This window comes from Euprymna scolopes, chromosome 26 (genome assembly GCF_053919585.1).
Source record: "Euprymna scolopes isolate OS-2025 chromosome 26, ASM5391958v1, whole genome shotgun sequence".
NCBI lineage: Eukaryota > Metazoa > Mollusca > Cephalopoda > Sepiida > Sepiolidae > Euprymna > Euprymna scolopes.
Genome location: NC_136507.1, coordinates 57,262,212 through 57,276,045, shown reverse-complemented (window position 1 = coordinate 57,276,045; position 13,834 = coordinate 57,262,212). Strand labels below are relative to the sequence as shown.

At 30.1% G+C, this 13,834-nt stretch overlaps 1 protein-coding gene across 1 annotated transcript in view; it reads left to right on the top strand.

Annotated features, from left to right (window-relative positions):
- Nucleotides 1-13,834, top strand: part of LOC145248078 (histone-lysine N-methyltransferase SMYD3-like) — a 100,778-nt gene that overhangs the window by 50,429 nt on the left and 36,515 nt on the right. Inside the window, exon 11 of the mRNA XM_080109857.1 lies at nucleotides 9,009-9,186. Within this exon, the coding sequence (XP_079965983.1) occupies nucleotides 9,009-9,186 (178 nt within the window). The remainder of the gene's footprint in view (nucleotides 1-9,008; nucleotides 9,187-13,834) is intronic.

Below are 13,834 nucleotides of genomic sequence, written 5' to 3'. Positions count from 1 at the left end.
GGGGTGTACATAAATTGGGTTTGAGTTTTCCTTCCTATATGGTTGGTAGATGCCTTTCCTTAAATCAAAGTTCACATCCAAAAAAATTTACAGTTTTAACATCTGATATAATATCCACTTTTAATTTAATTCTACGGAATTCATTTAAGATAATCTTTTTGGTTCTTTCACATTTAGGGCCGTTGGATTCCTTGATGATCATCAGTCCATCATCACGATACAAGCCTATATCCATGACATTGATGTCTTTGGTTAAGTTGTATAGTATGAATAGACCTACTAAGTCTGTCATTTCAGCCGAATCCAAAGACCCCATGGAAATGTCAAACAGGTCATTTTGATCTTTTTTCAACCACTGATCATTTCCACTAATTAATGTAGTATTTCTACATGTCCGTATAATTTCAATTTCAGTGTCTTTTATATCAGACAGGAGTTTAGCAAACTCCATCATCTCTTCGAATAGTTCCTTAGATATGGAGGGATAGTAATTCACAATATCGAATTGTAAGAAAGTACAATTCTTTTTATTATGTATATTGGAAAACCATTTAATGGTATCCGCTGTGTTAATCCATAGATTTAGCTTATATGTTGATTTAATTTGATAGTTAACTCTTTCTAGTATATTTTTACTTAATTTACCAATTTCGGGTTTCGTAGGATTAATTAATCTAGTTGTAGGTTTATTGTCAAAATTTATCTTATGGTCTTTAAGCAAAATATATGACTGTTTTTTTTGTAAAATTCCCACTCTATTACTAATTTTAAGTCTGTCAGTTATTTCTTTACTATCCTTGTCAATTTTTTTGCAAATATCTATATTTGAGTTTTTGTAATTTTTTGTAATATTTTCTTTAATAAGCTTGTTATATTCATGTGTAGTTAGTTTGTAGAAATTTTGCGTCTTATCTGCTTTAACGTAAAGGTAATCCGAGGTTCTTACTTTCTCTCTTTCCCTATTTAACTAGATCTCATTATTCTTTCCTTTTCCTTCTAGTTTTTATTCTCTTTATTATAACCATTTATTTCTTTTTTCTTTTCTTCTCCATATCATATATATGTATGTATATGTATATATATATATATATATATATATATATATATATATATATATATATGTATATATGTATATATATATATATATATTTTTTCTCTCTTCTTTTTCTCTCTATTTTGTTTTCTCTATATTTTCTTTCTCTATTTCTGTCTCTATTCCTTTTTCCTCTCCTCAATCACTCTCTCCCCATTGTAATTTTTTAACTTTATTTAAATTGCCTCTCCCTTTTTACTTTTTTATTTAATTAAAGTCCTGTGTTTTTAAGTTTTTTAACTCCAACTTCTAAAGAGTTCCTACCTAAAATAAAAATCCATTATTCATTGAACTTTTGAATAGTCAAGTCGCTGCCTGATGATATCTGTTGTTTGATTGAAACAAGTGGCTATTTGTAGCAGCGGGATGTGAGCATGTTTATATAACAATAAACAAGTATATATATATATATATATATATATATATATATATATATATATATATATATATGATTAGTTTTTTTTGGAAAAAGAATTCCAGCAGAGTGCTCAATTAAAAGGAAAATCCAAATTTTAAGAGCGTACTTATATTTTGTGTACAGAAAGTTGTTAGTTGAGACAGATCATTGGTACCGTCGGTTTCAAACCCGATAATAAGGCCCGTTTAAGGTATCCTTATCAAGCTCTCTTCAGCCAATATTCGTTGCCATATTCGAGACGAATATTGGCTGAAGAGAGCTTGATAAGGATACCTTAAACGGGCCTTATTATCGGGCTTGAAACCGACGGTACCAATGATCTGTCTCAACTAACAACTTTCTGTACACAAAATATATATATATATATATATATATATATATATATATATATATATATAGTTTTTTTTTTTTTTTTTTTAATTATATTTAAAAAAACAAAAAAAACACAATATATATGCCGTTCCCCATTGGGAGTACCAATTTGGTAAAAGGGAAAATTATTCCCAACTCACATTTAGGCAAAAATGCACTTTCGTATAAATAACTGAATTCATTCAAAAACGTATCGCAAAAACAAAAACAAATAAATAACTTATATATATACATATATATATTTACGATTATGAGGAAATATTTTAAATACTTTTAAGCTATACATTCTATAAATTTTTAAAATCGTCAAAACTAAGCTCAATAAAATTAATTTTCTCTTTCAGAGCATGTATATCGTTAGTCAATGTTCCAAAAATGAAAAATCATTTGGTAAGAAAAAACATGTTCATAAAAGGAAATGGAGATATTTAAAGTTTGCAGAAATATAAGAATAAAAAACACTAACTTATTACAATGTATGTAGGCATGCACTCCCAAAAACTAATTGAATTCAAAGCACATATGGGGAATTTGTCTTATATCACCATTTTTGATTATTGAAAAATGTTATTACTATGTATTTCCAAGAATTCGAATTTAGGTTCAAATAAAAAAAAAATCAAACAAAATCCCAAGAGATACTATTTCTAAAATATTTATAATAAAAAGACACTAAGATTTAATTAGATTCACTAGCCTATGAAAAGTTCTTAATTTACATAATTTAATAAATTAAAATTAGCTACAAAACAAATTAACGTCAATAAAACACATTTTCACTTATGTAAATAAATATTCCCACTTCCATTAACGAGATGCTATCTCTAATTTTTATCCTATTGTATTTTTAACTATTTATTGTTATCTACTAGCTCAAAACAAAAAGAAATTATTAAATGTAATTTTCAGGACTTATGCTAAAATTATTTATCCAATTAATACAACAAATCAAGTCCAATAACTCCATTTTTTCATTATAAATATATGGGAGTTATCCCCCTTGCTTTATTTCAAATTCTGTTTCTTAACGTACATCAAATTATGTTTCGATGTCTGTCATCCAAATCATCCGATCACACATAAAATCATCTCAACATTCAATGAGAAAATTAATCCACATTCGAAATTAAGAAAAATCTGGATAATTATTAACGGTAAGAATTTTATCCATTCTTCATGAGAAATATTGTATCTATTTACGAACACAATTGATACATCAATCAAAGGATTAGCTATTCTGAATATATAAATTAATGGTAAAACTTGTGGGGTATGCGCTATTTTATGGTTGTTGTAAAAATGGAATGGAAATTTAAATTTCGTTCCATTTTAAATTCAATACATTTTTACACTGCGTCCAACTCATCGTTCACATTTGACATGTCAACTTTTATAGGTTTTCGGCTATGCTGACAAGGTTAGGGGTGTCTATTCCGAAAGCCGTTCTAAAAATGAGGAGGTTGGAATGTTTATTCCGAAAGCCGCTCTTAACATGGGGAGGTTAGGGTGTTTATTCCTTGTAAACGTGCCTGAAAACCTATAAAAGTCAACATTTTCAATGTGAATGGTGAGTGTAACTTTTGTAAAAAAATTCATTTTGCCCTACAAACCAAAAATATAATTTAATTAAAACTTTAACACATAAGGCCTTGATGATTTGTTCTGAAGCTAATCTTGATGACGAGCTTGAATTCATTACGAAGACCCTTTGCAACAATGACTACCCCTTAACATTGTTGAATCTAGTATTAATAAGAAAGTTTTCAATTTTTACAAATCTAAAGAAATTTTAGTTAATAAATGTCCTGTTTACTTCTGTCTACCTTGGCTAGGTAATATCAGTGACCGATTTGCCAAGCAAATCTTTTTGTCTGTACAACGGTGTTATTTTGCATCGGACCCGCGTGTTGTTTTTTTAACCAGACCTATGTTGTCATCCATTTGCAACGATGCTCTCTCCCACCACCATAATAATTCTATTATTTATTTATTCAAATGTAGTTGCAGCGCGCACTACATTGGGCGAACATCGCAAAGATTGGATTCTCGTTTGAAACAACATGTACCATCAAAGATTCGCTATGCAAATTTTTCACCTTCGGATGTTTTGAGTAATACGTATGGTTCTTCGATTTGCGAGCACCTTATAGATAACCAGGCGTGTGCCACAAACTTCAGTGCTGACATGTTTACGATCTTGAGTAAGTCGCACTCACCCTTTCATCTAAAAATTCTAGAAACTATTTTTATTAAGTCCTTGAGACTTTCTCTTTGAAAGCAAAAAGAAAATCTCTTAGGACTTAATTTGATTTCTATGTAATTTTTTTCCCTCCGCTTATGAGTATTTATTTTTTTGGAATCGTAATTTTATTCAATTTAACTTTGTTGAGTGAGGAACGACATTTTTTATTTTTTTAATCGTCATTTTAAATTGGTCTATATTTAGCCATAATTAAATTTTGTACTCCCCCCCAAATTTTCATAATATCCTTAAAGCATAAGGCTTTTGGTGTACCTTTCGATGTCTCTCCCAAACTGTTCTACCAGTCAGTATTTATGACTTGACTAACCAATCATATACTTGTGAAGAGGAAAAGCCCGGATAACATCACATGTACATCATGTACATAAAATAATCAAAACATTTCAGAATTAAAGTTAAGAAAACAATTTCTTTTGTAAAAATTGAACTAAGCAATTCTATCAAATATCTGCAAAATAACTGCTTGAGTTTGATTAGTCGTATACATTGAATAAAAAATATTCAAATTATCTCCCATTCTCATAATATTTCTTAGTGCTCGGGTTTATACTTGAGTTTTTGGGAGATATAATTGAGGAGTTTACCTCGGACATCACCAGGGTAACACAGGACCTCTGCATGCCAATGATAACACTGCTTATTGATTGGCATATCATTATTAAATAACCATATATCCTGAGAAGATATGGGTTAATAATGAAATTAAAAATGACATATTGATTGTTCATGATATGTCCTACGAAAAAAATATATTCGTTTGAAGTAGTTGAGTGGTTTTGGCAACATAATTTGAGTAATAATTTAGTAAGTTGTTGTTTTATTGAACAAGTGTTCATCGTCAGAGCTGATATATCCTTAAGCATGAGGCTTGCAGTGTATCTGTCAATGTCTATCCCAAGCTGCTCTTCTACTCGGTATTTATGACTTAATCAGCCAATCATATTCTTTTAAGGAGGAAGAACCCGAATGTACTGATATTCATTGCATAAAAACAAATACTCTATATTCTTACTGTAAAAATATTCTTCAATAAAGAAAATGTCACTTTTTGAAATGTATTTATTTAAAATTGTAAAGTTTTAGTCTATAGGACAGCATAATATGATTTAGGAACAATTCATTTTTAATATGAATAAAGTATTTTTTACCTTATTGACATCAGATTAATCACCAATCAGCATCTTTGCTGACTAGGCATAAAAATGTAGGCACCTCCACAGTTGTGTGTAAAACGTCAGCGTTTTACACAATAACACCAACGTCATCATTTTGTGTGTTTACCATTTTCTGAGTTAATTTGCTATGGATGGGCATTGACGCTATAATGGTTAATGGAAGTAACTTTTTTTTTTTTGCTATCGGATTTTCATATTTACATCGTAAAACAAATAAATTTTTTAACGAACTACACAGATGAGAGTTAATAAAATAAAATTAATTTTACCATCTTCTGTTGACACTTATTTATCTAAAGATGATGTTGCTTACATGCCTCCATACTTTTTTGGAAAAAGGCGCAAAAAATAAAGATCACCCTCTATCATTTTAAATAATAAAATCAAAACAAATTTTTTAAAGCCGATTTTAGATTTTGGATTTTTATTATATCAAGAGTCATATATTCTATTATATGAATATTTTTTTTTAATATCGGAAACCTGTTGTAAAAAATCTTTGTTTAAACTTCATATCGCGGAATATTTGAATTTAATATCATTTAAAGCGTTTTAAAAATAATTATTTTTTAGAATTCTGTTTTTTTGTTGTAATTCAAAAATTATATTACTGAGAAAAAAATTATCAAGAAAAAATGTTTATTTATTTTTAACATAATAATATTGATTTTTATGTCCAATTTATTTACAACTTTAAGGTAAGTGAAATAAATAACAGAATTTTATATATATATATATATATATATATATATATATATATATATATATATATATATATATATATATATATATATATATAACTATTTTTAATTATTTCATCTTTTCACCTTTAAAAAAATGTCGAAATTTTTATGGATCTATATTTATTTTATTTAATTTTTCTAACATGAAATATGGGGGAGGGGGGTAGAACACCTAAAAAAAAATCCTCTAATATATTTAATGAAACCTATTTTTATTATGCAAGTTTATTTAATAATGAATAAATATCGAAATTTTCAGGAAAATATGACTAATATTTGATTTTTGCTAGATTTTTAAAACATGAGTACGTCTACGGCTTCAAAAATGTCACTACATAGGAACCTTGTTTTAAAGCGTTGATAATGTAAACACAATTTCTGTCTCGCATTTTTATTATTTTTGCATGCCGTAAAAAATTAAAAATAAATATTAGCAGTTTATTTGAAGCTTCTTCTTTTATATGGTAAGAAAGTTAGGATGATAATATTAAATTAAATTACAATTACATCATTTTACAAATAGAGAGGGGGGGTAAAACTGTGGTGCATGTTGGAGGTACCTATAAATCTGTAAAATTTATCGCGAAATAATTTTTTTTTTAAATAAGAAATGTTGGAGTTTATACCATTAAAAAGTCATTATTATTTCTTTCTCCTGAAAAAATAATTGTCTTTGTATTTTTTAAATAAACAAAATGTTTTTCTTTATTGTTATTCATTTAAAATTGGAATTCAATTCTTGAAACAGACATTAATGGTTATATTCAGCTAACATACTTCCTAACTTCCGGTATGGTTGCTACCGGAAGTGTTGACAAGACAAATCAGTTCCTTCACTTTTTCTCTCATGCCTGTATCTCCCTCTGTGCATACTTTTGAAGTATTTAAAAGTTAAATTATTTTTATTGCGGACTATTTTCCTCATCTTTTTAGTTGTTGTTTCACGACGTTTCGGCCAACTATTCCTCTGGCCTTCGTCAGATGGTAACCGCAACGGGATAGGAACTCCGAATCTTCTAACTGCATCCACAGCAATTACTATCTTCCATAGTTGTTGTTGTTGTCTCGCCACGTTTTGGCCAAGTAAGCCTCTGGCTGGCTTTGGGTAGGATTGAAACCGTTATCTTCAGACAATGCTCACCTGGAACCATAGAGATTCATCGTCTCTATCAACTGCGCCCCGGGCCCCGAAGGGCGATCAGGGTTGGATTTTTGGTCTTATAAATTCACGTTTATTCATTAACTGATCTTCCATGGTCGGGTCCGTACTGCATAGTATATATACCAGAGGCTTCCTTGGCCAAAACGTGTGAGACAACAACAACTATGGAAGGCAGTAATGGCTGAGGATGCAGTTAAAAGATTCGGAGTTCCTATCCCATTGCAGTTACCACCTAACGAAGGCCAGAGGAATAGTCATCTCAATAGTAAATTCCAATTAAATTATATATATATATTTAAAAGTTGTTTACAAACATGACCTTTATGTTTATTGTATGTTTTCCCAATCATTCTTTTTTTATTTTAATAATCATTAAAAAGCTTTTTGAGTCTTACTTTATTTAAGAATTATTGAAATTAGTGTTCTTTTTTCTTTTAAGAATGATTGAAAACACTTTTTAAAATCTTTTTAAACTATTTTAGGGAATATCATGTATTGGATATATTTTTTTTTATTTTGATTTCAATAATTTCATTTGTTGTTTTGATTTCAATAATTTTATTTTTATACTTTCATAAACATATATTTATGATATAAATTCAAATAAAAATTTTTTATTTTTTAAAAATTAAAAAGAAAAAACTTTTATTTTCATAATTTTATAAACATATTTCTTATAAAATTTCAAATAAAAGAAAAAAACATTTTTTTTTTAGTTTATTAAAACTGCAAATAAAGACTAGTTGTGTTATTTTAATCCGTATAATTTTGTTAATGTTTATTATATACTTTCAATAATGTCCTTTTCTTATATTCTATTGCCCCTTAATTACCATTTCTCCTAGGTTCACTTTGGCCTGAAATGGTAATAACTGTTGGGAGATGTGGTGCTGCCAGATCAGGTTATCTGGTGATACTGACGAAAAGGCACTAAACATTGATGCCATTCTTTTTCCTTTCCTTTTGCAAAACTTAATCATGTTCTGCAAGATCAAAAAACATTTTTCTTTCTGCAAAATAATCAAACCAAGCACAAGAATAAATATTTGAAGATATAAAAACTTGAAGCATAAAAACGTTTTTAAAAATTATTGAATTCAACATTAAATAACTTAAAAAGGGTTGATATTAGTGTTGGGACAAGTAATTGGAATTGGAAAAATTGGAAGATCTGGGGTTTCGGAACAATTGGTGCCTATTTGCCGATGCTAAAACGATTCTTTTAATTGTCTTTTTTATTTGATTTTGTTTAAAGTAAAATCTTCCATTGCTGGTAATAATGATAAAATGATAAATATTTATTGATTTCAAAATACCAGTAAAGCTAAAATCGATAGATCATCCTCCATAAGAGTATTTTGACATTTAGAAAAATATCTACCTATTTAACATATTTTTTGAAAATTGGGGAAAATAATAATAATTATAATTAAATAATTAGAGATTTATAAAGAATCGGAATCGGTAATTGTATCGGAATCGGGAAAAATATTGGAATCGTCCCATCACTCGTTGATATACCATAAAACAAAACAACCAAACTAAACTTCATGAATAAATATTTGAAGATATAAAAAACTTGAAGCATAAACTCTTATCCAAAATTACTAAATAAGTTAAAATGAGTGATATACCATGAAATAAAAACAACTAACTAGCTTTTAAAGCACTTGTGGATGATAACGAATATACAAACATAAAATTGCCTTCGATGACAACATATACAGATAACTTTTGAAATATTTAAAACATGAAATTTACATTTTTTGCGTTTAATTGCAGATATGAAATCTACTCTACAGTTTGCGGAAAATAAACTCTGTTATTTGCGCAAACGTCATTTCTATAAATGCAACGTTAATTACATAGAAATTATGGATTTTGCCAAAGACGCTTGTATCCAGCTTGAATTTTGGGAAAAAGCGGCTGATTATATGGAAAAAGTTTCCAATGAAATTTTGTAAGTAATCCCCATCTCTTTTTTCATTGTCATTTTTGTTGCGTTTTTTTTTTTTTTTTTTTTTTTTGTTACCACGATAGATAAACAGATGTTGCTACAATATTTTTTTTTTAATCCATGAAACAAATGTTTTTTTTTTAATGAAATGTTTTTTTGTTTTTTTTTTTACCATTTCATTTTACTTCAGTCAACGTTCTCAGAAATCAAGGGAATCCTTCCTGGGACTAACACTTGATCTCTATATGCGATACATACATACATACATACATATTCGAATATTCCATTACTGTTATCTTTTACATCTCAAGTACTGAATTAGTAAAAAAAGTTGAAAACATAATTTTCCTCTCACTTATTCACCATTCTAACATGTGATAATATACTTTTCTTAGGCTTATTATTATATTCCCGGACAAGAATTTATACAGTCTAGTGGAGTATTCAGCTTCGTGTGGTTACTTGAGATAACGTCATTTGGAGAAAGTGCACCATCTATAATATAAATCTCACTTGTCTTATTAAATGTATGTATGTTTGTATGTCTGCCTAAAATTTTTGACAGAGGCGAAGGATTTTCACGAGATTGGTATCATTTTGAAGCTCAACGTCTCATATCGAAAAATTGGCCAAAAACATTAAGTCTTTCACCCTCAACTGGGCAGTTTTCTACAAGGAGGGGTCGATTTTTTTGCGGACCATTTTTGCAAATCATCGTATCGGTTGGATTGATTTTGCCTAATTGTAACGTTCCAAACTTCCGGTCGCGTCATAGAGTAGGGGGTAAGACGTCAGGTTTTCTTTCACTTTTTTTTCCGCCTTCACGTCATGGTTCAAGCCTGCCTACTAACATTGTTTTTTTTTTTGTTCAACACGCACCTCTAAACACTCAAGCAATGCCAGGCATCCAGGCTAGTTCCTTATAAAAGCCAGTGTGGATTAGCCATACTATGGAAATAGTATGTGGGCCACAAATATTACGTGATTTTGAATATTTAATTAGAGTTTACTTGTAGGGCAAAGTATCTTCATGCCAGGTTGTCCTGACAAACAACCCCTGTACAGAGAGACCTTAGACACTCGAGGATAGTGTCTAGTAGGGATTCAAGTTTCTCTTAAATGTAAATAAAAAATGTTTTTCTAAATCAAAATAATGGTGGAAAACAACACCAGATTTCATGTTTTTTTTGTTTTTTTTTAACTATTTGTCTTATAATGATAGAGAAGCAATTAATTTTTGGTGCTTGAGCAGAATTCCCCCAGCATTAAAAAACAAAAATAAAGAAAAAGTTGTATGATATATGTACTTGTGATGAAACGAAAATATTGTATTCCAAAAATCATGTAAATTGATCAAGTACTTTTATTTTTAAATAAAATCATTTTTAAGCAGATTTAAATTTTTCCAATGTTAAGAATTGCTTTCTAAAATTTTGCAAGTTTGAATTATTTGGTGTTCTCTCCTTTGTTTTCAGCCTGTTTTTTTTATTATTATTAAAGATATCTTCGCTGTTTACTTAGCCACAAAATTTAATTTTCTTATTTAAACATAAAACTACTTCACCAGTTTATGTGATTTTTGGAATATGATATTTTCTTTTCATCACAAGTACAATCATCATGCAGATTTTTTTATTTTTATTTTACAGGATTCACGCCTAAACTAATTAATTGCTTATTATGAATTTTATTACACAGCTGGTAAGAGTAATGGTGAGTAATGTGGGTTATATGTAGTTTTATGCAAGAGGCAAATAAGGGGTGGAAGCGCTTCATGAAAATTCACAGAGCTCTAATTTCTGTCAAATGTTAACAATAGATATTAGACATAAATATTCCACAAATTTCAGTTAATTTTAATTGTTTTAAAGAATTTAAGTGATCAAGTTCAAATATTTCAGATTTGCATTAAATTGATTCATAGTCATCAGACATCAGTTAAGTAAGATTCCCTAAATTTCAGTTGCTTAAGTTAAACCATTAAATTTTAGATGTTTTCTAGAATCAAAATCATGTAATAGATTTTGATCAAAATTTTATTTTATGTTTATTTTTAATTAAAAGAAAAATTTTATTCACCCCAAACAAGACACATTGCTCCTGAAATGTAAGGAGCCATTGTGAATTACAATTATATTTTAAGTATTAAGTATTTTAAATATTCAAAAAGATTTAACCATCATGCATTAGTGCTTCAATGCCAAACAAGAAAAAAGTGGCTGACAATGACATTCAGTAGTTTCCACTAATTGCCACTACCAGACAATGGCCAACTGTGGAAGCAAGATAATTTCATTTGGGATACAGATGCCAGTGCTTGCTATATTCCAGGACTGACAACCATAATTTACTTTGTTTAGGGCGGGGGGAGCTTCATCAAATCTATCCCGACTTCTAATGGGCAATGCTGGTACACGGATCTTGCTAGTTTTTAAATAAGAAAATCATTTTTTAAGCGAATTTAAGTTTTTCCAATGTCCCCCATACTAAGAATTGCTTTCTAAAATCTTTTTTAAGTATTAAGCATTTTAAGAATTAAAAAAATCAACCATGATGCATCTAAGCAAGAAAAAGGTGGCCATCTTGTATCTGGCATTATTAAAAGCCCAATAAACCCAGCTAGCAGCAAAAACATACCTTTTTACGGTTGAGGTTTACTTTAATAGCTTCTTTCCTCATATTATATAGTGAACCCTATGGCATGAAGTAGCGACTAAGTTAATATTGGTGGCACATAGAGTGGCATGATTAAAGTGGAGGCCAAAAGTCAACTACCAAGACGAAACGTGCTAGAAGTGCAGGTGCTGAGTGATATAATGATAGAAATGATGTCACTTGTTTGGGCAAGAGAATAGAAAGTTTCTAGTCAGTCTCGTTCAGGGAACATTAAGACAAAATGTGTCTGACAATGTGGAGATAATTTAAGCGAATGTCACATCAATTTTGCTCAGCTGTCAAATCCCATCCTTGAGACTTAGTCAAGAAGATTAAGCAATTAATTAGTTAATTATGTTATTTTGTTAGTCTACAGGAAAACACCGGAAAGTATTATAATAGTTGATTATTATGATTGGTAAAAGCAGAATGTCAGAAGGAAAGCTATTGAAGCGAAATAGAGATTTACACTGAAATATTTACATTAAATAGTTTTCAGGAATGTAACTTGATGGATGAAATGTCATTCTGATAGTTATGTTATTCACTAAGAATATTAGAACATAAACAAAAATATGTGACAAAAACCTGGCAAGGATCTTTAGGCTACATATAGTGATGATATAATGAGTTTTAGATTATACACAGAATTAGATAGTTAGACTGAACAGTGTGTAACTGGGAGTCGTAAGGTAGAGACAAACGAATGACAGTCGTGGAAGCAATGAACTGGAAAAATGAACATATATACCTATTTACTATGCCTCCCCACGGGACAGAGTTAGACACCAGGGTCGTTTTTTAACGTGGAGAAAAGGTACAAAAATAAAAATTGTCTCAGTCGTGAAGGATTTCTCCTCCACCGAAAGAGAACAAGAAATAGAAGTGCAGCACATCTGAAGAACAGATACTACACTTTGATCTTGACCAAAAGGCCAAGGAGAGTATTGTTGGGAGAAAAAAATGGCTTGGAACCAACAACTTGCAACCACAATAAATGTAAATATGGAACAACTTGGTTGTTTGAGTTTTTCGTGAGAAACACGGCTACATTTCAAGAGCACATCAGAACAGACGAAAATGGTTGTGATCCAAGATATGTCGTTCTTTGTCCAGCACAAATGTAGAAGATGTTTATCTGTCCTTCTGTCTATAAACTGATTAGTATGTTGACACATACAGATAACCATTATGCACACATCAGCAAGAGAAACATTTATACGCCAGATGATAACGTAGTGGAAGACATCACACACATTAAATAGACGACACGTTAACAAGATAGACTCATTCTTAGGGCTATTATTTAGACTTTTGGGTATATATCAGTTAATATCTTATATGCTTTTAGATAAAGTGATGTGGTTCTCCGTTGATTAATATATTTTGATATATACTCGAGAGTCAAAACAATGATAAGAATATTCTCTTGTCATAGCCCTACACATTATGTACTAGACACATATATACACTCGTTATACACCCAGTATACAACAATCAATTATATTGGTCTCTCTCTCCCATGTGCAAATTCTTTCCCTCTAAATAAAACCTTAAAAACTCAGCAAGTATCCATTGTATTTTCATGCATGGGTAAAAATTAAAGTTAAACAAGAGATCACTGACCACTAGATGAGACAATGGTCAGTCATGAACAACAACAAGAAGCAACTATGAAAGCAACGTAGAAAAAAACTTTTGTTTTATTGATTTGGTTTTTTTTAATGCTCACAGAGGAAAAACGGACATACGCAAGTGTGCCTTTATGAAGGTGAATACGTGATTTAATTTGTCACTGGTGAGAGCACACATGTGCAAAGCTATGTGTTTATGAAAATGACCATGTATAATATACCCTACCCCCTCTTCTCCGGGGGCCGGGCCGCATCCGTCGCTATCCTGGTTCATGGGAGCATACTTGTGATGTACTTCTGGCCGTGTTCGTCGCTCCCAGCTCACAGGACCACAGATGCAACCCAGCAGGGCTACACTCTTA